Below are 24,822 nucleotides of genomic sequence, written 5' to 3'. Positions count from 1 at the left end.
CAGAGGTTGGTTCGTGAGGTTTAAGGAAAGAAGCCATCTCCATAACATAAAAGTACAAGGTGAGGGACTTCCCTTGTGGCACAGTGGTTAAGAATCCGCCTGCCAATGCAGGGGACATGGGTTTAATCCCTGGTCCGGGAAGATCCCACATGCCGCAGAGCAACTAAGCTTGTGTGCCACAACTACTGAGCCTGCGCTCTAGAGCCCATGAGCCACAACTACTGAAGCCCACGTGCCTAGAGCCTGTGCTCCGCAACAAGAGAAGCCTCCGCAACAAGAGAAGCCCGCGCACTGCAACGAAGAGGAGCCCCCACTCGCTGCAACTAGAGAAGGCCCGCACGCAACAATGGAGACCCAACGCAGCCATAAGTAAGTAAGTAAGTAAATAAATAAATAAATATTTATTTAAAAAAAAGAAAAGTACAAGATGAAGCAGCAAGTGCTGATGTAGAAGCTGCAGTAAGTTATGCAGAAGGTCTAACTAAGATAATTAATGAAGGTAGCTACAGTAAACAACAGATTTTCATTATAAACGAGACAGCCTTATACTTGAAGAAGATGCCATCTAGGACTTTCATAGCTAGAGAGGAGTAAAATGCCTGGCTTCAAGGCTTCAAAGCTTCAAAGGATAGGGTCTTTCTTGTTGGGGACTAATGCAGCTGGTGACTTGAAATTGAAGCCAATGCTCATTTACCAGTGCTCTATAAATGGAACAACAAAGCCTGGATAACAGCACATCTGTTTACAACATGGTTTGCTAAATATTTTAAGCCCACAGTTGAGACCTACTGCTCAGGAAAAAAGATTCCTTTCAAAATATTACTGCTCATTCACAATATACCTGATCACCCAAGAGCTCTGATGGAGATGTACAATGAGATTAATGTTGTTTTCATGCCTGCTAACACAACATCCATTCTGCAGCCCATGGGTCAGGGAGTCATTTCGACTTTCAAGTCTTATCATTTAAGAAATGCATTTCATAAGGCTATAGCTGCCATAGATAATGATTCCTCTGATGGATTTGGGCGAAGTAAATTGAAAACCTCTAGAAGGGATTCACCACTCTAGATGCCATTAAGACCACTTGTGATTCATGGGAAGAGATATAATTTCAATATTAATAGGAGTTTGGAAGAAATTGATTCTAATCCTTATGGGTGACTTTTAAGGGTTCCAGACTTCAGTAAAGGAAGTAACTGCAGCTGTGATGGAAAAAGCAAGAGAACTAGAATTAGAACTGGTGCCTGAAGATGTGAAAGAATTGCTGAAATCTCATGACTAAACTTTAATTGATGAGGAGTTACTTCTTAAGATGAGCAGAGAAAGAGGTTTTGTGAGATGGGATCTGCTCCTGGTGAAGATTGTTCAAATGACAAGAAGTGATTTAGAGTGTTACATCAACTTAGTTGATAAAGCAATGTCAGGGTTTGAGAGGATTGACTCCAGGTTTGAAAGAAATTCTACTGTGAGTAAAATGCTATCAGCATTGCATGTTACAGAGAAATTGTTCCTGAAAGGAAGAGTCAGTCGATGCGGCAAACTTCATTGTCATCTTCTTTTAAGAAATTGCCATGGCCACCCCAGCCCTCAGCAGCCACCACCCCATCAGAAAGCAGCTGTCAACACAGAGGCAGGACCCTCCACCAGCAAAAAGATTATGGCTTGCTGAAGGTTCAGATGATGACTATGATTTTTTAGCATTAAAGTATTTTTTAATTTTAATTTTTAAAATTTATTTTTAATTTTTTTATTGAAGTATAGTTTATGTACAATATTATATAAATTATAGGTTACAGTATAGCGATTCACCATTTTTGAAGGTTATACTCCATTTGTAGTCATTATAAAATATTTGCTACATTCCCTGTGTTGTACAGTATATCCTTGTAGCTTATTTTATACATAATATTAATAGTTTGTACCTCTTAATCCCCTTACCCTATCTTTGCCCCTCCTTCTTTCCCTCTCCCCGCTGGTACTCTAGTTCTCTATATCTGTGAGTCTGTTTGTTTTTTGCTATATTCACTTGTTTGTTGTATTTTTTATATTCCATATATAAGTGATATCATACAGTATTTGTTTTTCTCTTTCTGACTTACTTTACTTAGCATAATACTCTCCAAGTCCATCCATGTTGTTGCAAATGGCAAAATTTTGTTCTTTTTTATGGCTGAGTAGTACTCCACAGTGTGTATCTATATCTATCTATCTGTCACATCTTCTTTATCCATTCTTCTGTTGATGGACACTTAGGTTGCTTCCATATCTTGTCAATTGTAAATAATACTGCTATGAACATTGGGGTGCATTTATCTTTTCAAATTAGTGTTTTTGTTTTGGGTGTATACCCAAGAGTGGAATCCTGGGTCATATGGTAGTTCTAGTTTTAGGTTTTGTTTTGTTTTGTTTTGTTTTGTTTTTTAATTAATTAATCTATTTATTTATTTTTGGCTCTGTTGGGTCTTTGTTGCTGAGCATGGGCTTTCTTTAGTTGCAGTGAGCAGGGGCTACTCTTCATTGTGTTACGCAGCCTTCTCATTGCAGTGGCTTCTCTTGTTGCGGAGCACAGGCTCTAGGTGTGCGGGCTTTAGTAGTTGTGGTGCATGGGCTTCAGTAGTTGTGGCACGCAGGTTCAGTAGTTGTGACTTGCGGGCTCTAGAGGGCAGGCTCAGTAGTTGCGGCTCACGGGCTTAGTTACTCTGTGACATGTGGGATCTTCCCGGACCAGGGCTCAAACCCATGTCCCCTGCATTGGCAGGTGGATTTGTAACCACTGTGCCACCACGGAAGGCCTAGTTTTAGTTTTTTGAGGAACTTCCAAACTGTTTTCCACAGTGGCTGCACCAATTTACATTCCCAGCAACAATGTACAGGATACCCTTTTCTCCACATCCTCTCCAACATTTGTTATTTGTGTTCTCTTTGATGATAGCCACTTTTAAATTAAGGTATGTACCTCTCTTTTTTTAGACATAATGTTATTGCACACGTAGACTAAAGTATAGTGTAACATAACCTTTATATGCACTGGGAAACCAAAAAATGTGTATGACTTGCTTTATTGTGATGTTGTTTTATTGTAGTAGTATGGAACTGAACCTGTAATATCTCCGAGATATGCCTGTAATATTCTGAGTTTTTACACGGTCACAATTGTTTCCTATGTCCTTGATACTTGAAGGATAGCTTAGTTCAGTAAATATATATATTTTTAATAATCCAATGATTTTTTAAAATTTATTTATTTTTTATTTTATTTTTGCTTTCGTTGGGTCTTTTGTTGCTGCACGTGGGCTTTCTCTAGTTGTGGCAAGCGGGGCTACTCTTCATTGCAGTGCATGGGCTTCTCATTGCGGTGGCTTCTCTTGTTGCGGAGCACAGGCTCTAGGTGCATGGGCTTCAGTAGTTGTGGCTCACGGGCTCTAGAGCACAGGCTCAGTAGTTGTGGTGCATGGGCTTAGTTGCTTCGTGGCATGTGGGATCTTCCCGGACCAGGGCTCAAACCTGTGTCCCCTGCATTGGCAGGCAGATTCTTTTTTTTTTTTGAAGATGTTGGGGGTAGGAGTTTTTATTAATTAATTTATTTATTTTTGCTGTGTTGCATCTTCGTTTCTGTGCGAGGGCTTTCTCTAGTTGTGGCAAGTGGGGGCCACTCTTCATCACGGTGCGCGGGCCTCTCACTATCGCGGCCTCTCTCGTTGCGGAGCACAGGCTCCAGACGCGCAGGCTCAGTAGTCGTGGCTCACAGGCCTAGTAGCTCCGCGGCATGTGGGATCCTCCCAGACCAGGGCTCGAACCCGTGTCCCCTGCATTAGCAGGCAGATTCCCAACCACTGCGCCACCAGGGAAGCCCGACAGGCAGATTCTTAACTACTGCGCCACCAAGGAAGCCCAGTATAATTTTTGTTTGCACTTTCTTTCCTTAAGTTTGTCAAACATGTTGCTCTGTTGTTGTCTTACTTTGCAAGTTTTTTTTGTTGCTTGTTTTTGAAATCAGATGCCAATCTAATTCTCTGTTTCTTAGAAATGCTGAAGATGTGGGTCCTGTGTTGTTTTATTTATTCACTTTATTGGTGTTATAGGAGTATGAGGCGGGGATTTAGAATGAGGGGCCTGCCAGTGTTCTTTAAACCTGAAATTCCTCAAAGAATCATTTTTTAAATTTATTTTTTCTTCCTTTCTGAATTTTACTGTTATAAGGAGAGGATAATGAAAAAGACTAGAATGTGTCACTTTTCATTGATAATGTTTAGTTATCTTCCTTAAAAATGTAATTAAAAAATCTTACGGTGGTATAGATATGAAAAGGTATGTTATTATTCTCTGTGTGTGTGTGTAACATAACATGAAGAGTCTTCAGTTATGCTACAAATACTTCTTGAACACTTATTATGTATTGGTGCCTACTTGGGGTATGTAGATGACATGGTCCCTGCTGCTGAACTTTTGAAGTGTTTCACTATTATATCTAAGTTGTTCTTTTTACTTTTGTGTACACTGTAGCACATGGGGTGAAATGAATACTTTTGATAATTGGAAAAATTGTTAGAAGAGTGAAATTTTACTTACCTAGCTACTATCTACTGATAGAGCCTAATGAAAAAGAATTTTTAATAAAACCAGTGACTAAAATACTAAAATTCCTTTTGCAGAAATGATTTTGCTGCTGGATTTTCTCTCTCTTTATTTGATTTAATTTTATTGCAACTTTGGAAAAATATGAATACATTTATTCTATTAAAACTTAGTCTTTCTAGTATTTGCTTGAAAACATTTTAGTCTCTGCATTTTAACTAGTGTGCTTAGAACATGTGGCATTCTGAGTTAGATTGTGGTTGAATCTAAGTTTGTGACTGACACAGGCTTCTAAGTGTGACAGTCTTAAGACCTGAGAGGGTAGAACATTTGGGAAATGTCAGTTTTGAAAAACAGACCTGTGTTTTGAGAAGAACTTTCTAGTTATCTTGCAGGCTAGAGTGATGATATACCAGCTCACAAAGATAGATTTTTAATCCCTGTAGTGCTAAGGCCTCATGTCCCTGACTCCAGACTCTCTTTTTCAGCTTTCACCTAGATAGCCCAGCATACAGCATCCCAGAATACAGACGTGAGGGAGAATGATGACAGACAGTGGTAAAGGAACAACGGTACCTGGAACTCCTTCTCCAAATGCTGTGGGAAGAGCTGTTATAGCTGTCTACTAAATTAATTCTTCTAGCTGCATCTTGTTTTCTTTCTTCTCCACATTGGTCCTTAATGTGCTCCTTTCCACCACATGAATTTGTAACTCAGCCTTCCCATTCTTTTTTGTAGCTTCTTTCACTGATGTCTCACTTTCTTTGTCTTTTAAAATACCTGTTTCACATTCAGTGCTGCCATCTACAGTAATTCTGCTTTAACTCTGTATTTACTTTCAACCTCAGTTTTTGCCCCAAGCTCTGTTTCTGCTACTCCACTCCCTTTTCTACCATGGATCCTCTATGTTAGGATTTTTTAAAGTTTGACCTATGACTTTACTAGGTATGGTGGAAAAAAAAGCACCCTCCAATAATATATTTTGATATAATAGTGTATTTATATTTTTATTTATTGGGGCTTTTTTTTTGTGTGTGTGGTACGCGGGCCTCTCACTGTTGGGGCCTCTCCTGTTGCAGAGCACAGGCTCCGGACGCGCAGGCTCAGCGGCCATGGCTCACGGGCCCAGCCGCCCCACGGCATGTGGGATCTTCCCAGACCGGGGCATGAACCCGTGTCCCCTGCATCGGCAGGCGGACTCTCAACCACTGCGCCACCAGGGAAACCCTATTTGGGTTTTTTTTTTGGCCGCATTGGGTCTTCATTGCTGTGCACGGGCTTTCCCTAATTGCGGCGAGCGGGGGCTACTCTTTGTTGTGGTGCGTGGGCTTCTCATTGCAGTGGCTTCTCTTGTTGCGGAGCACGAACTCTAGGCGCATGGGCTTCAGTAGTTGTGGCACGCAGGCTCAGTAGTTGTGGCACGCAGGCTCAGTAGTTGTGGCGCACGGACTTAGTTGCTCCACGGCATGTGGGATCTTCCCGGACCAGGGATCAAACCCATGTCCCCTGCATTGGCAGGCAGATTCTTAACCACTGCGCCACCAGGGAAGTCCCTAATAGTGTATTTATATAAATCAGAATTAAATAACTCTTTTTCCCATATAATATTGTATTCTGCATGAATGAATTTATTACTGATAAATTCTTGGATGAAGAACTTTTATTTACTGTTCAGTGTTCCTTTCAGTATTTCAGAGAGCTGGCAGACATTGAAGATTTTGTCCAGTCCAAAGTAAAGTTTATTTTGTATTAAAAGTTTATTTTTAAGTGATTATTTTATTTCTGCCAATGTTTACCTTAGAACTTTCTCAAATGTAAAGATTTTTTTTAAGTATCTGTAATTTTTTTTAAATTAATTTATTTATTTTTGGCTGTGTTGGGTCTTTGTTTCTGTGCGAGGGCTTTCTCTAGTTGCGGCAAGCGGGGGCCACTCTTCATTGCGGTGCGCGGGCCTCTCACTGTCACGGCCTCTCTTGTTGCGGAGCACAGGCTCCAGATGTGCAGGCTCAGTAGTTGTGGCTCATGGGCCTAGTTGCTCCACGGCATGTGGGATCTTCCCAGACCAGGGCTCAAACCCATGTCCCCTGCATTGGCAGGCAGATTCTCAACCACTGCGCCACCAGGGAAGCCCCAGTATCTGTAATTTTTTAAACTTTGAGGATTTGTTCTATATTGAACATTTTACTTGAAAATACCTTTAGAATTTATATGAATTAAGGTTGCTGTATTCCAGAGTGGCTATACTATTTTACCTTCCCACCAGCAGTTTATGAGAGTTCCGCTTCTTTACGTCCTCAAGATAGTCCTATTGTCTATCTTTTTTTTTAATATAAATTTTATTTTATTTATTTTATTTTTGGCTGCATTGGGTCTTCGTTGCTGCACGTGGGCTTTAGTTTCAGCGAGAGGGGGCTACTCTTCATTGTGGTGTGCAGGCTTCTCATTGCAGTGGCTTGTGTTGTGGAGCACGAGCTCTAGGCATGCAGGCTTCAGTAGTTGTGGCACTTGGGCTCCGTAGTTGTGGCTTGCGGGCTCCGTAATTGTGGCTTGCAGGCTCTAGAGCGCAGGCTCAGTAGTTGTGGCACACAGGCTTAGTTGCTCCGTGGCATGTGGGATCCTCCTAGACCAGGACTTGAACCCGTGTCCCCTGCACTGGCAGGTGGATTCTTAACCACTGTACTATGAGAGAAGTCCCTGTCTATCTTTTTGATTATGGCCATTTTAGTATGAACTGATTTCTCATTATTGTTTTGGTTTGCACTTCTCTTCTAACTAATGATGTTGAGCATCTTTTCTGTACTTATTGAACATTTCTATATTATCTTTGAAAAAATATCTCTTCAGACCTTTTGCACATTTTTGTTAGGTTGTGTCTTTTTTGTTGAGTTATAAGAGATATTTGTATGTTCTAGATATAAGTCCTTTATGTGATATATGATTTGCAAAACTTTTCTCCTGTGCTAAGTGCTTTCTTTTCAATTTCTTGATGGTATCCTTTGAGATATAAAAATTATAAGTTTGTTGAAGTCCAATCTATTTATTTTTTTCTTGTGTTGATTATGCGTGTGGTGTTTTACCTAAGGCCTTATGTAACTCAAGGTCATGAAGATTTTCTCAAGTATTTTCTTCTAAGCATTTTATAGGTTTGGTTTTTATATTAAGGTCTATGATCAATTTTGAGCTAATTTTTGTGTATTGTGTGAAGAAGCTGTCCAACTTCATACTTTTGAATTTGGCCATCCATTGTCCCAGCATCACTTATTGAAAAGACTGTATTTTCCCCATTTAATTGTCTTAGCACCCTTGTTGACATTCACTTGATGGTAGATGTATAGATTTATTTCTGGACTCTGAATTCTATTCCATTCATCTGTATGTTTATCTCTAATGCCAGTACCACACTGTCTTGATTACTGTAGTTTTGTAGTAAGTTTTGAAATTGAGAAGTGGGAGTCCTCCAGGTTTGTTCTTTATTTACAAAATAGACTTGGTTATTCTGGGTCCCTTGCATTTCTATATGAATCTTAGAATTAGTTTGTCAATTTCTGCAAAGAAGCTAGCTGGGATTTGATAGGGATCACATTGAATTTATAAAGTAATTTGGGGATTAGTGCCATTTAGCAATATTAATAAGGCTTTTGATCCATGGACCTGGGATGTCTTTCCATTTATTTAGGTCTTCTTCAGTTTTTCTTAAAGACAATATTTTATAGTTCTCAGTGTATAATTTTGAACTTCTTTTGTTAAATTTATTGGAAAGTATTTTATTTGTGCTGGTGGTATGGTAAATGGAATTTTTAAAAAATATTTTTAGGATGTTTATTGCTAGTGTGTAGAAATTGATTATCCTGCAACCTTGCTGAACTCTATTAGTTCTAATAGTTTTATAATGGTTTCCTTAGGATTTTCTGTATACAGATCATAGTATCTGCAAATAAAGATAGTTTTAATTTCTTTCTTTTCCATCTAGAGGCCTTTTATTTCTTTTTCTTGCCTAATTTCCCTAGATAGAACCTCCAGTACAATGTTGAATAGAAGTGCAAGAGGAGACACCCTTGTAATCTTAGAGGGAAAGCATCCAGTCTTTCACTATTAAACATTATGTTATCTGTGGAGTTTTTGTATGTGCCCTTTATCATGTTGAAGAATTTGCTTTCTCTTCCTAGTTTCTTGAGTATTTTTATCATGAACAACTGCTGGAATTTTCTCAGATATTCTTTCTGCATCTATTGAAATGATCATGTAATTTTTGTTTTTTATTCTATAGTTATGATGTATTACATTACTTCTTTTTTGGATGTTAAACCAACCTTGCATTTCTGGAATAAGTCCCTTTTGATCCTTGTGTGTAATTCTTTTTATATGTTTCTGGGTTTAGTTTACTAGTATTTTATTGAGAAATTTTACATCTATATTCATAAGAGGCAATGGTCTTTACTTTTCTCTTGCAGTGTTCTTGCAAGAACAGGATAAATAGAGTCAGGAAGTTTTTTCTTCTATTGTATTTTTGGAAGAGTTTGTGAAGAATTGCTATTAATTCTTTTTTCAGATGTTTGGTAGAATTTAGCAGTGAAGCCATATGAGCCTGGGTATTTCCTTGTGGGAAATTTAAAAATTACTAATTCTATCTCTACTTTTTATAGATAATTTTGAATTTTCTCTTTCTTTTTTATTCTAGTTTAGAAGTTTGTGTCTTTTTAGGAATTTGTTGATTTTATTTAAGTGATCTAATTTGGCATACAGTTGTTCATAGTATTCTCTTATGATCCTTTTTATTTCTATAACATTCATATTAATGGCCCCTCTTTCATTCCTGATTTTGATAACTGGAATGTCTCCCTTTTTTCTTTGGTCAGTCTAGTGAAAGGTTTGTCAATTTTGTTGATATTTTCCAAGAACCAACTTTTGGTTTTGTTGATATTTTTTGTTGTTTTTCTATTCTCTTTTATTAATTTTCCCTCTGTTCTTTATTATTTCCTTTCTTCTTCTTGCTTTAGGTTTGTTTGCTTTTCTTTAAGGAGTATTTTTAATGTGTTTTAAAACAATTGTTCTTTTAATATATTAATTAAAAGCAGAGACAGGTCGATCTGCATTTAAATTCCTCCTTTGCTACTTGCTAGCTTTGTGATTTAGGACAAGTTAATCTTAGAAAAATTATCATATAAGAGTAAGATGTTAATACATACATCACTGGTGGCTTTGAAGATAAATGAGTTAATGTATTTAAAGTGCTTAGATGGGCCTGACAATTAGTAAGTGCTCAATAAATGATAACAGTAGTTATTAAATATTCCACTTAGAAATTTCGATGTTTGTATTTATCTTAGTAATGTTTTTTCACAAATATAAAAAGTATATCCTTCTAACTCTAGATGATCAAAGACTTTCAATTAGTAGAATCTGAAATGAGATTTTTAGATCAACACTATCTCTTCCTGTGAATATCATAGGCTTTGTACCTGTATTTTATTTTGAAAATACTTGAAAAAAATATAAAGAAATGATTATTTTTGAATACATTCTTGGTAAATAAATGAATACAAAATTGATACAGCTCTAGACTGGATAACCACCCAGTTTGTTTCACAAATATTGACTGGTTAAATTGATCATTTATATATTCTGTGGATCATCAGTCTTTGCCATATATGTTTGCACTCAGATTCTGGCAATTAACCGTGGAGAAAATTTGAAGATACTGACGGTCAAGGTTAACATTTCTGATGGAGTGAAGAATGAGTTCTGTAGGTGGTGCATCCAAAACAGGTCTGTTTATAGATTTTTACAGAATATTCTTTTTTAAAATGCTATATTGAGATCTATATGTACTGATAATGGAAAGATGTCCATTGTGTTAAAAAACAAAAACAAAAACAGTGACAGGCAATGGATATAGTGTCTTGTAGTGAGGTGGATGGACCTAGAGTCTGTCATACAGAGTGAAGTAAGTCAGAAAGAGAAAAACAAATACCGTATGCTAACACATATATATGGAATCTAAAAAAAAAAAGGTTCTAACGAACCTAGGGGCAGGACAGGAATAAAGACACAGACGTAGAGAATGGACTTGAGGACACGGAGAGGAGAAGGGGAAGCTGGGACGAAGTGAGAGAGTGGCATGGACATATATACACTACCAAATGTAAAATAGATAGCTAGTGGGAAGCAGCCGCATAGCACAGGGAGCTCAGCTCGGTGATTTGTGACCACCTAGAGGGGTGGGATAGCGAGGGTGGGAGGGAGGGAGATGCAAGAGGGAGGAGATATGGGGATATATGTATACGTATAGCTGATTCACTTTGTTATGAAGCAGAAACTAACACACCACTGTAAAGCAATTATACTCCAATAAAGATGTTTAAAAAATTTTTTTTAATTTAAAAAGTACATATGTTGTGTATGTTTAAATAGGAAATATCTGGGAAGTACATAAGAATTATTAATAGTGATTATTTCTGGGGAGAGAGACTTTTACTGTAATTCTGTACCATATGAATCTTTTATAAAGAGTATATTTTCTTTTATGAAAAATGAATTAACAGAAACATACTGTATATAGTATATCTGAAATATTTTGTTCATTAAGGATAATTGAATCAAAAATTTAATTTATCAGATATATGAATAACAAACGAATGACTGAGGCTGGCTACTAGCTTTTTTTCTTTTTTAAAACTAGCTTTTAGTGCCAATGCGTGGGATAGTCTTGTAAGGTAAATTATTCTGTCCCCAAATGTCTGTCATATCACTTTGAGAAAATGCTACACTAAATGGTGCTGCTTTTTTCTTGTGGTAGATTTAAGGGGAACTATATCCTGTATCCATTTCTATTTTAAACGTGGGAAAATGAAAGCTAGATGGAGAGAGCCTATCTTTATCTATAGAAACCGAATGGGGGGGAGCATATTTCTTTGCCAAAGTGGAGAATATTTCTTTGTCTGTAATGGGTGAATAAAGCATGTCTCTGTCAAAAACATACGTATAGGCCCTGGGTCTTATTCATTTGTTTACAGTACTTTCCTGACCCCCTGTAGGTATTTGAGTTTGTGACCTCTGTCTTAATTTGTATGCTTCATTGTGCACATCTTACATAGCATGTATTTTGTACTGTGAAATTTAGTTAAAGTGAGGTTCTTCTTAGTTTCATTCAGCAGTGTTTAACTATTGAATTAGAGGAAGAATCAAGTTTTACAATGATACCCTGTAAGGGAAACCCATTGTATTTCCTTTAAGTTTAGAAGTAATAAAGTTTGTGGCTTTGCTATACTGTTTCAGGTCCCTTCGAGTGCTAAATGAATAGATCACAGGAAGCCAGTCAAGAGTGCTGTGGGGTGAGGAAGAAAAAGGAGTTTCTGTAATGCAGGAAGTGAGTATAGCTGGGTCTGTGGTCTAAAGGTCACTGTGAATGGGTATAATTGAGGCATCCTTAGTTATAAAATAGACCCACAGCACTCTGTTCCAGGGAGGTGAGCAGTCACGCCACAGGAGAACCTTGAGGTTTAAGGAAGGTTACTGGGGCTTCCAGAGAAATTGGGTATCTAATGTTAAGGATTTCCATTTTTTTCCTACAAGCAATGTGGAAACCTTGGTTTGTCTTTAAAGGGAATGATCCCCCAGCAGACATCAGATACATTCATTATAAGAATCACTCCATTAGGGCCTTCCTGCCTCTAAGGACTCTTTTCCTAGTGTATTGTCCCATGACCCAGGGCTATGTTCTCTCCTAACTGGCCAAACTCCAGAGTATGGTGATAAGAGCCTCAGTAATCTGGCTACTGCCATACTTTCTAGCCTCATCTACCCCGCAACCTGATCCTGCAGCTTTATGCCCTTGTATTACTAATCTGCTTCTAGTTACTCGAGCTTATCATGCTCTTTCATGCCTCTAAGCTTTTACATATGGTATGGTTTCTTCCCAGAATGCTTTTATTCCTTTGTCTTACTTGGTAAACCACAATTCATTTCTTTAAAGCCGTCTCAGATGTTTCTTCTGGGATGTCTTTGTTTGACATTGAATTTCCCCAATTAATAACAACAACACAGCTATAAGTTTTATTGCACTTTGCTTTATTGTGCTTCGCAGATATTGGGTTTTTTTGTTTTTGTTTTTTTTACAAATTGAAGGTTTGTGGCAACCCTGTGTTGAGCATATCTATTGGTACCATTTTTCCAATAGCATTATTTTTTTTTTTTTTTCTTTTTGCGGTATGCGGGCCTCTCACTGTTGTGGCCTCTCCCGTTGCGGAGCACAGGCTCCGGATGCGCAGGCCCAGCGGCCATGGCTCACGGGCCCAGCCGCTCCGCGGCATATGGGATCCTCCCAGACCGGGGCACGAACCCGTATCCCCTGCATCGGCAGGCGGACTCTCAACCACTGCGCCACCAGGGAAGCCCCCAATAGCATTATTTTTTGGTTAAGGTATGTACATTGTTTTCTAAGACATAATGGTATTACACACTTAATAGACTATATTGTAGTGTAAACATAACTCTTGTATGCTCTAGGAAACCAAAAACTTCATGTGACTCACTTTACTGTGATATTCACTTTGTTTTGGTAGTCTGGAACCAAACCCACAATATCTCCAAGGTATGCCTGTAACATAACAAGATAATAATAATAACTTTCTAATTCATATCCTAGTTCTCCCTACGTTTCATGCCCTCAGGTATAGGTGACAGTAGGGAGAAACAAGGATTTGGATGGAAGGAAGGATGTATGTCCTGCCTAAAAGCACTTTCATTCAAATTAAAAAACAAAACTATACTCAAATAATACCCTTCTATGGAAGGGATTCAATTAGTTACTATTATGTAGCCTTTGGTGTATCACATTATAAGTAAGGGAGATGACAGTGCCCCTGAAGTATATTAATGGTTTATTAGGAACCATTGGTAAAATATTAATGTTTTCTATTCAAGAGCCATTGAAGGACATGGGCAGAGCTGCTGTAGATGTAGGGAAAACAGAGAAGGGGTAGCGCTGAATTTGTTTGTCCTTTTTAGCTTGTGTTTTTCTCTTACTGTTCTTTCTCCAGTTTCTACTAACAGTGGGTTCTCTGGCATTTATATGTATCAGTATGTATGCAGATACACTGCCTAGTAGAACAGTACAACCTGAGGAATAGAGTGAGTTCTACTCAAGGATGACAAGAGGCAAAGGTTAAAACAGAGTTTCTCCTTTGCTCAATCTACATTAACACTCAGGAAGAGATTAAGAAATGGGAAAAGAAGGACATAGTGTTTGTCTTAGCTTCGGCTGCCATAACAAGATACCATAGACTAGGTGGCTTAAACAACAGAAATTTATTTTCTCCCTGTTCTGGAGGCTGGAAGTCCAAGATCAAGGTCAGGCTGATTTGGTTTCTGGTGAGAACCCTCTTTGTCTTGCAGACAGCAGCCTTCTCATTATGTCCTCACCTGGCGTGGGGGGAGAGAGAAGGGGGTATCTGATATTTCTTCTTTTAAGGCACTCACTAATCCTCTCATGGGGGCCCCACCCTCATGACCTCATCTAAACCTAATTACCTCCTAAAGTCCCCATCTCCAAATATCATCCGATTTGAGGGTTAGGGCTTCAACATACTAATTTTAGGGGATATAATTCAGTCTATAGCAGTGGTTCAGTAATTTTTTGGTGACTTTCTTATATCTTAAAATTTTTTACCATTATTAATAATGCCTTGGGGACTCTCCCCAGAATAGGAATGTTTTTTCCTCCCTTAAGTTTTATGTGTTACCATGGTTACCAGGTTTTTAAAAATAAGAACTCCAGATGTCATAGTAATAATTTTCAGACATCACTGTCTCTCCTTACAGATTATGTTACTTTGGATTCAGTAAAGTTTCTTCCCCCCTTTTCTTTTCCACTCTCTCTCTGCTCTTCCAGGAGCCCTTTTATGGCCTTATTATTGTTACATCAGTTTTAGTATAGGCTTTTCTTTTTTGCAGGTGGAGACCACGTGGCTTTGCAAGGCCAGAGTTAATGAAGATCTTATACAACTCACTGGATGATTCCTTTAAACGCCTTATTTATCCTCTCCTTTGTAGAGAGTTCAGGTATGCATCTTGTCTTATTTAACTTTCTGGACTGTTTATTTTTATGTATGGTAATAGGCCCATTAAAGCGTGTAGTAAATATTTGTTGATCCATTAACCAATCCAAAGAACTGAGTCAGAATCACAAAGTCTTAAATTTAAGCAAAGATTTCAATCTGTAGAGGCATTCACATGCATAGATCACAAAACATAGCTTTTAATTATGGTATACTTTTCAAATCTTGACCACTTAATGTGTACCCCTTCCAGTTCTGCAATACTAGTCTTGCAATTTGACAACTAAGCCAAACAAATGGTTTTATTGATGAGAGATTTGGCTTGGGAGAAACAAACTAAGAAGTTAATGGAGAAGTTAGTTGGCAGCAGTTTTAGAAGTAAGAGAGCCAAAAAAAGCATAAGGAAATCAGGGGAGCACATGATGAATGTATTACTATGAGAGAAAGCTAATGTATATTAGCAGACAGAGTTGTTTCAATGAATAATTATCAGCAGTGATGAACAAATATTAGGAGATTATTAAGGTGACCATCTAAATGGACTAGCAGAAGAACTAAAGGTTACAAAGAACTGCAAAAGAGGTGAGGTACCGAATTGTTTTTAGGGGAGGAGATGGACAGAAATGTTGGGAGGCAAAAACCCTCTTTCCTGCTTCTCTCTAGCCTTTGTCTTGGTAGTCAATGTTTAGACACCAGCCATGCCTTCATATATTCCTTTCTATTTGCTATAGATTTTCTTCCTTCCCACTTATTTAGTGTTTCAGCAAGGGTCACCTGGAAACTATAGATTTCTAGCCATCTCGTCAGCCTCACTAGAACTTATAGCAGCCTTTATGTTTTTCTATTTTTCTTTTACTGGACTTGGCCATTGACTTTGGAGGCATTTCGAGTAGGGAATGAGCAGGTACTATTAAAAAGGACATATAGCTCCTTTGTCCAACCTCTTTTTTATCAAAATCATTCATTCTCTTGATTCATCCTTTTATCTTATGTTCTCCTGTCGCATATAATGTCCAGTGGTGCATTTGACATTTTTGCATATATCAGGTGTGAATAGCTTTACTGCTTGTGGAATAATTTCATTGAGATTTAATGTGTGCAGTTTGCTGTGGGATTATTTAATGTATAATTCTTCTCCGACTTCCATTAGCAGTGGCAAGCAAGAGCACTTTCCTCCTCTTTTTCTAAAATGCCTGTGGTTAAAAAATATATATCTTATTTCATTCCATAAGTTGGTTTGCAGACATTGTCTACAGATGTGTCTCTTCATAGAAATACTTGTAATTACCTGAAATAGCAGTTGAGGGGGAAAACCCTCAATTGATTTATTAAAGTAATTAAATTACTTTAACTCTCTAATTAAAAAGAAATTTGTCCAAATGCAGAAAAATTGAAAGAATCAGTAAAACACAAAGGAAAAAAAACCCATATAATTTCACCACGTAGAGATAACCATTGTTAACTAGACTTTTCTCCATTCATGTGTGTGTATTAAAAGAGATCAAATAGACTATATTATTTTGCAGCCATTTTATTCAGTTGACTATATAAGATTCAGAGTCTACTTCTGCATTTTTGTTTCCATGATTGTCATGATCATTCATCCCTGTGTCATTTTTCACACATACCTCTTTCATCAAAACTACATTATCAGTATTACCAAGTGCTGTCTATTATGCCATCTTTTATTACATCTTGAATTTTGCCTTCTCTTTATCTCCATCTTTACTAGGAGAAAGTATATCCATGGTTAGTTCAGGTTATCATCATTTCTTGTCTGAATTACTATACTAGGATCATAGATGATCTCTGTCTTATATTTTCTAATACATATTCCACATTGCCATTCCTTAAATTCCCATCTGATTATTTCATACTCTTCTACTTAAAATCCTTCAGTTCATCTTCTTTGTCTCCAGGATAAAATCCAAGCTCTTTAGAAGAACCCTTTGTGGTCTGTTTTTTTTTTCCTCTGTAGCCCTTTGTCTTGGTATTTCTTTTTATTTTATCATATGAAGTTACTTGCTTTTTCTATAAATGAGACATGGGCTTTGTCATCTGCTGCTTCTATTGCCCAGAATGTTTTCTCAATGCTCTTCAGCTACTATCACTGCCTTTGTTTGCTTAACTATTACTTATCCTTCTTGATTCACCTGAGAAGACATCTCTTTCAGAAAGTTCTCCTAATTTAGCTATCCCTACCTATCCTATACTCGTCTGTTTATTTTTCTGTTTCTTCCACTAGACAGTGATCTTCAGGGTAGGGATTTTTTCAGCTTTGTATCTCTTACATCAATCACAGTACCTTATATAAGACTGAGTACAAGTGCTCACTCAATAAATAAAGTTAAACGTGAAGATTTAGAAATACCTGTAATGATATCTTCATGTTGCTTGGCTGAATGCAGGTAGAATGACAGTGAAGTATTAGAGAAGATGAGAGAAAAGCCGTAAGAAGCTGAATTAAGCCAGGAAAACAAATGTTGGTTAGCTGTATGTGCCTTTAGATATGCAGATAATTCTACCTCAACGCTGATAGAAATGTGCCCTGAATTGCTTTTGTTCTTGTGGCCATTGGCCTGCAGTTTTTTTTTTTAACCTGGTCTAATAGAGAAGACATACTTTTAATAAATTCTTTTGAGTTTCAGGAAATAATATGGTAAGAACTCTTGTTAAATAGGCAAATGGTGTAAAACTTTGTTTCCAAATGCCTTTAAGTCCAATAGAGACTATTTTTTTATCCTAGAAAAAGCTTGAAAATTAGACTTTTAATAGCTTCTCTGGATAAAATTGGGAAGTTATTTATGTGAGGCAGGGTTCTGGACTGGTATTAATATCTGTGGTCATGTCACATCACTGTGAGAATGACGAGGGGGTAGATGTGGGGAATGGAATAGAGTGAGAAGATGGCCTTGAGATATATATAGGTGAGGGTGTAAAACTAAGCATTGTTGGAGGAGGCTACTTACGATTCAGTAATTGACCACTAATTATGTGTTTATATTTTTAATCAGCTGATAAACTTTGACATCCCATGTAATGTCCAAATTTTTATACACCCTGTCTCTCTCATATACACAGATACTTATACATGTAGATTTCTTATATAAGGGTGAGCAGATAGAGAAGGAGTGTAGGTATGACAAACTCAGCAGGTTTGATACCACAAAATTGTTTGTGGTATCTGTATTACTGAGCTTAGCAAAAAGAGACTTAATATAATTTTGTATGTGATTATTTTCTCAAGTTATTTTGTTATAATGAATGCTCCAATAAGGAATAATTGTGTTCTTTTTCTGGAAGAAAATTTGAATGAATGAAAACTGAATACTTTATCTTTTTTCTTCTCTTTTTCTATTTCTAAAGGGCCAAACTAACATCAGATGCAGAGAAAGAATCAGTAATGATGTTTGGACGGAACCTTCGTCAGCTCCTTTTAACAAGCCCTGTCCCAGGGCGTACCTTGATGGGAGTGGATCCCGGTTATAAACACGGTTGCAAGTTAGCTATAATTTCTCCTACCAGTAAGCATACCTTTCAGTGTTTTATATAGAAGTTGTTTGGTTGGTCATAAATTTCACTTCATATACTTCATGAGGATTTGGAAATAATGCTGATTTTCAAGGAATAGAAGATGGTTTTCTCACAAAAAGGGATATAGGAATCAGGATGAAGCTTCCTGTTTGGCCTGTTTGTTGACTCAGACAGTCAACATTTACTATCATTTATGCCCTTTCCTAGGTCACAGTGGATATATTGAGGATTAACTGGGCTCAGACTTTAATAACTCTGTTTATCCCCCATCAACTTCTGTGTATACTGACTGCATATATATATATGATACATTTTGATTCTGTATATATTTTATTTTTTTAAAAAAATATTTATTTATTTATTTGGCTGCATTGGGTCTTAGTTGCAGCATGCAGGATTTTTTTGTTGCGGCGCACAGGCTTCTCTAGTTGCTGCGCGTGGGCTTCTCTCTAGTTGTGGCACGCGGGCTCCAGAGTGTGCGGGCTTAGTAGTTGCAGCTCACAGGCTTAGTTGCCCCGTGGCATGTGGGATCTTAGTTCCCCAACCAGGGATCGAACCTGCGTCCCCTGCAATGGAAGGCAGATTCTTAACCACTGGACCACCAGGGAAATCCTGATTCTGTGTATATTTTAAATACCATGAGACATTTTTATTGTTTTGTCCAGTCAGTATTTTTTTTCCTGTTTACTCATTTATTTGCCCTTTCTGTTATCTTCATTTCTTTCTGCATTTCTGTGTTTCCATTTGAGATCACTTTCTTTCTTCCTAAAACTCTAGACTGTCCTTACCTTGCTCAATGTGGATATGATGCTCAACAGTTTTTTCTCACTGTGGGGTTTTGTCTTGAAAAGAATGTTCTACTTGTTAATTTCAAGAGTTCAGAGATCAGAGTTTTCCCGTCCTTTCTGAACTTACTGTGCAACCTTTGTACTGACCTATAAATTAGAGTATGCAAAGGTCTTTTCCAGTTTTACTTTCTGTTCTCAAACGGGCCAGTTTTGATTTCCAGGGAAGCACCTTCTGACATTTTGAGGCTTCCTCCAATCTCTTACTCCAGTCAGGTCCATGAGATACTCCATTGTTTCTCTGTGCCTCCTCCCACAGAAATGCTGATGCACATTGGTCTTGGTGGTTATTGGTGCATTGTTCCCACCTGCTCACCTTTTGCATTTTATGGGGATACTTTTTTTTATAAATACAGTCATGAGCTTTTGATTTTGCTGTCCTAAGTTGCTCTTTTTTCATGCTGTGCATTTTTAAAATAAATGGGAAGTATATTCTGTCAGTGTTTTTTCCTGCATCTATTGAGCTATCATATGGCTTTTATCCTTTACTGTATTTGTATTGTTTATAGAATGGTTCTTTTTAAAATTTTATGCACACATACATACATACATGGATATGTATTTTCAGTCTGTTTTGGTAAGAGTTTTCCAAGAATTTATCCATTTCATCATTTAATCTAAATTAACATCAAGTTGTTTATAATAATCTCTCTGTATCTTTTAAATTTGTGCTGAATCTCTAGTTATACTCCCTTTTCATTTCTAATATAATTTATTTGTGTCATCCTTTCTTTTACTTGATTGGTATAGCTAAAAATATGTATTTTTCTTAACAGGTGATTTAAAATTTTAAGCTTCATTGGTCCTCTCTGTTTTATGGGTTTTTTTTTTCTATTTCATTAATTTCTGCTTTTTTAACTTTATTATTTTCTTCCTTCCACTTTCTTTGAGATTATTCTGTCATCCTTTTCCTAACTTCCTAATTTGGTCACTTAGCTCATTATTTCTGTTCTTTAAGAGTTACCCTCAAATTTTAAAATATATTTCTGGCTGAAATGTACAGAAAAGCTCACAGTTCATAAGTATGCAGCTGAAAAAATTACATAAGGTAAAGAAATTTACATATCTACAACCCAAAGGAAGAAATAGAATAGTATTACAACACTCACTGATATATAGTAAATATTCAGTAAATGTTAGCTTTTACTATTTTTTTAAAATTTTATTTATTTTTTGGCTGCGTTGGGTCTTCGTTGCTGCATGCAGGTTTTCTGGCTTTTTCTAGTCGCGGCAAGTGGGGGCTGCTCTTCGGGTGGCTACTCTTTGTTGCGGTGCGCAGGCTTCTCATTGTGGTGGCTTCTCTTGTTGCCGAGCACAGGCTCTAGGTGCGTGGGCTTCAGTAGTTGTGGCACACGGGCTTAGTAGTTGTGGCTCGTGGGCTCTAGAGCTCGGTAGTTGTGGCGCATAGGCTTAGTTGCTCTGTGGTATGTGGGATCTTCCTGGACCAGGGCTCGAACCCATGTCCCCTGCATTGGTAGGTGGATTCTTAACCACTGTGCCACCAGGGAAGTCCCAGCTTTTACTATTTTTGAACAGGTTCTTTTTTTTTTTTTTTGCGGTACGCGGGCCTCTCACTGTTGTGGCCTCTCCCGTTGCGGAGCACAGGCACAGGACGCTCAGGCTCAGCGGCCATGGCTCACGGGCCCAGCTGCTCCGCGGAATGTGGGATCTTCCCGGACCGGGGCACGAACCCATGTCCCCTGCATCAGCAGGCGGACTCTCAACCACTGCGCCACCAGGGAAGCCCGCTTTTACTATTTTTGATGTTAAGTGTTATTAAAAATCATTTCTCTTTTAGGTATCATGGCATATTATCTAGTTGATAATGATTTTTGTATAGCAAAATAGAGTTATAATAACTTTGGAGGTAACAAAATTTCAGAATGCTTAAGGGGGAATCTGATTAAGGAATATGAAAGATTCAGACTGCATTTTAAAAGATGAACCAGTTTCCTTTTCAGTTTCAACTTGCTTAATCAAAGCAAGTGGTGTGTTATGTTTTGTAATTTCTTACAAAATGGCCTTTTCTTTTCATTTTTTCCTAAGGTCAGATACTTCATACTGATGTGGTATACTTGCATTGTGGACAAGGCTTCCGAGAGGCAGAGAAAATAAAGAGGCTTTTGCTGAATTTCAAGTATGAAAATAAGTAACCTTTTGAGTATTTCAGTGGCTCAGCCAATCAGAGATATCTTTGAAGTCCCTAATTTGGAGGGAGGGATTAAGGGAAGTGTCTTGGTGTTAGAAAAGGAACCATGTAAAACAATGCTGGGGCAAATTGCTGGAGGACTCTGTATTTGGAGACTCTGGAGGAATGCTACTCCCTTCCTCTGCTGCCTTCACTAAACAAAGGTGGTAATATGACCAAAAGTGAGATTTTATTAATTCTTCAGTTTGAGCCTTCTCTCTCTCTCTCTTTCTTCCTCCCTCCCTCCCTCTCTCTCTTTCTTTTTCATGGATCTGAGGAATGGATGTGGCAGTAGTTAGAGAAGCTTCAGAAATTACTTGAAAACATATCACATAATTCAGTCATAATTCTTTATTATGGCTTAGAATGTTCCAGAGTTTACTTATTCATGTCTAAATTTCATTCCTTCTAGATGGGAAGAAAGCTGACTATTCTTGAGATTGTGTGACCATAAGACATTTCTCCACTGCCTCCTGTAATACCAAATGCAGGAGCAATGTCTTTGATTCTACATAAGTCTGCGTGGCCCCTGTGAGATAGTGGAGAGATTGCATGGATATATGAGAGAATAAGAGCATCATATAATACTGTTCGTGCATTTTGTCCGTTTTCTCCTGATTGATTTAGAAGCATGCCTTGATCTCATCCAGTTTCTCATTCTGTTTCTGCTTGCAGCTGCAGTACAGTGGTGATTGGAAATGGAACTGCCTGCCGGGAAACAGAAGCTTACTTTGCTGACCTGATAATGAAAAACTACTTTGCACCACTGGACGTCGTTTACTGGTAAGGATGTTAGGAATGTTTGTTTTCTTTGAGAGGCAAAGGAACTTCTGAAGTTCCTTCTGTGATAAATTCTCCCTTGTCTTTTTAAGATGTACTTCTTGTTTGCCCTCATATCACCTCTTCCTATTCATAAGAGCTGTGTAAGGCAATGTAAAGTGTCTGCCTCTTGGAGAAATTGGCATTTCAGTATCCCGAAACCGCTCACAGATGCAGCAAGTTAGGGTTTACTTGAATTCATGGGATTTTCCAAGCAGTACTTTGTGTGATGGCCCTAGCTAACTAGTGACTAATAAGTAGAATGGTGTATAGGTCTAGCAGCTATAGACCGTGGATAACTTAGCCTTCTTCTCCCAAAGTTTTGATGACTATGAATCATTGGCCTTCAGAACTGAGAGCCAAGGTAAGTATTACAAATTAAAAGTGTTTCTTTTCTTTTTTTTTTAAGCATTTCTTTTTTTTAATGTAAATTTTGTTGTTGTTGTTGTTTATTTTTACTTGTTGACAGTTTTGCTTTTTATTTATTTATTTATTTTTGGCTGTGTTGGGTCTTCGTTTCTGTGCGAGGGCTTTCTCTAGTTGTGGTGAGTGGGGGCCGCTCTTCATCACGGTGCGCGGGCCTCTCACTATCGCGACCTCTCTTGTTGCGGAGCACAGGCTCCAGACGCGCAGGCTCAGTAATTTTGGCTCACGGGCCCAGTTGCTCCGTGGCATGTGGGATCTTCCCAGACCAGGGCACAAACCCGTGTCCCCTGCATCGGCAGGCAGACTCTCAACCACTGCGCCACCAGGGAAGCCCCTTTAAGCATTTCTGATGTTCCTTTCTTGTTAGTCTCTTCAGCACATGCTCTCATTTTGTATAGGCATACAGTTGACTTCTAAATAGCTTTGTATTAGCATGACCCATTTCTTTAGTCCTGCTCCTAGATCTGTAGTAGTTTTGCAGTCATCCACCATTGTTTCCTTACTCTCCCTTTGAACCTCAATTAGCCACCTTTACCTTTTCCAATGTATGGTAGAATGCTAAATCCTAAAGGGTTTAATTCTAGGAGAGAAGATAGTAACAATAGATAATATCTAGGGGAGAGCATGTAAGAGCCATCTCCCACTGCTTTTTGAGAAATGTAATAACTAAGTATAGTCAACTGATAAGTATGGGATCAGGATCAACAAAACCAAACCAAAAGCCAACACAGGAAGAAGAATTCTAGGATCCATTCAGGTAGGCCAAAAGAGAGGGGTCTTGTATTTAGTGTAATATTCCGTGTGCCAAGAGTATAATCAAGATGTTAGAAAAACAAATTCAGAGTAACCAAAGGGGATTAGAAGGTCAGGGACAAACTGTAGGTGCCATGGGATCATGGTTCAGGAAAGGATCAGGTTGAATAGTTTGGCTCAGCTTTTTTCCCTCTCCTTCTTATTCAGTTTGGTCTAGGAAATACTGTGGATCTTCTCTATTCTGGGAATTGCACACATGTACCCAGTCCTTTTGAGAACCTACCACAAGGACCTGACATAGCTAATACAGTTTATTTCAGGCAACTTCTTTGATTTCTTTTTAATTTGTTCACATTAATTGAATATAAATATCTTGGATACATTTATAGTGATTATAAATAGAACTTTCAAATTATTAAAAACATTAAATAGTGAAGACTTGTTGGATTTCATCTGAATTTGCTTACAGAGGCTCTCTTTCTTGAACTTGCAGCAGTATATGGTAGTAGAAAGAGGATGAGCTTTGGAGCCAGACAAATCTGGGTTCATCTTTTGTTGTCACCATTTACTAGTTATGCAAGTTTGGAAGACTTACTCTGCCTCTCTGAGTTTCTCTTTCCATCATTTAAATGGGGAATGCTTTTGCTTTCAGGAACATTCTGAAGTTTTCTTTATAATTATTTTTCATATTCAATATTAAAACTTTCTTTTGTATTTCTCTCTTTTTGTGTTTGTATTAAGAATTACTTTACTACGTTACTTTATATCTCTATGAAGGAGCACTTTTTAAATGTTAGTTTGGTTCCTCAACCATAGTACAGAATTCTTTCATTGTTTATAATTAGTTTTTCAGCTCATTTTCTTGGATTTCAAGAGATATGATATGATCATATCATCTGCAAAAGATGATGAATTTATCAGTTCTTTTTCTAGTTTTATACCTTTTTATTTTCTTCTCTTTAAAGGTATCATGCAATATCTTTGAAAAGCTATTAAATAGTAGTGATAGTGGATTTTTTTTTCCTCCTTTACTTTTATTAGAATGCTTCTAGTGTTTCCCTTAAGTATGATACTGCCTTTTGTATATTAAAAAAAAAATCTTTTAAAGGAAATAGTCTTTATGAGTGTTTTAAAAATACTGATTCCTGTTTTATTATACTTTAAAAATCAAGAATAAAAGATAACGTTAATGCTTTTTCAGAATTTTGCCATAATAATTTTTCTCTAAAGAGGCTTTTTTATCCTCTTTTGATCAATATGCTGAATCGTAAAAGTAGTAGATACCTTACAGTTGAACCATCTCTGCAGTTCTGAGTTGAACTTTTCTTTGCATAGTGTATTATTCTTTCAATGTACTTTTGGAATATATTTGCTAGTATTTTATTATGTGCTTTTGAAATCCTCAATGATGCAAATGCTTAATCAGAAGTTATAGTGTGTGCTTTAGGAAATCAGCTGTTCAACTTCATTTTGTTATCATTTTGCCAGTTCAGCATGCCTTTATGAAGAAACCATATTTTCTCATCTAACGGCTTGAAATTACATCGCAAACTACACTTAAGTTGAAATTTCCATGCTTTCTCTAGCAGTCATTTTCAACACTCTTGAACAGATAATCTGATAG

At 37.5% G+C, this 24,822-nt stretch overlaps 1 protein-coding gene across 4 annotated transcripts in view; it reads left to right on the top strand.

Moving 5' to 3' along the window:
- Window positions 1–24,822, top strand: part of SRBD1 (S1 RNA binding domain 1) — a 233,450-nt gene that overhangs the window by 39,113 nt on the left and 169,515 nt on the right. For all 4 annotated transcript variants that reach the window (XM_082643126.1, XM_082643125.1, XM_082643128.1 and 1 more), the window contains exons 10-14: window positions 10,241–10,344; window positions 14,530–14,637; window positions 18,000–18,157; window positions 21,059–21,149; window positions 21,876–21,983. In XM_082643126.1, the coding sequence (XP_082499252.1) occupies window positions 10,241–10,344; window positions 14,530–14,637; window positions 18,000–18,157; window positions 21,059–21,149; window positions 21,876–21,983 (569 nt within the window). The remainder of the gene's footprint in view (window positions 1–10,240; window positions 10,345–14,529; window positions 14,638–17,999; window positions 18,158–21,058; window positions 21,150–21,875; window positions 21,984–24,822) is intronic.

The sequence above is a fragment of the Mesoplodon mirus genome (assembly GCF_964341445.2).
Source record: "Mesoplodon mirus genome assembly, chromosome: 14".
Classification (NCBI taxonomy): Eukaryota; Metazoa; Chordata; class Mammalia; order Artiodactyla; family Ziphiidae; genus Mesoplodon; species Mesoplodon mirus.
This window is presented reverse-complemented; position numbering and strand designations above follow the sequence as displayed.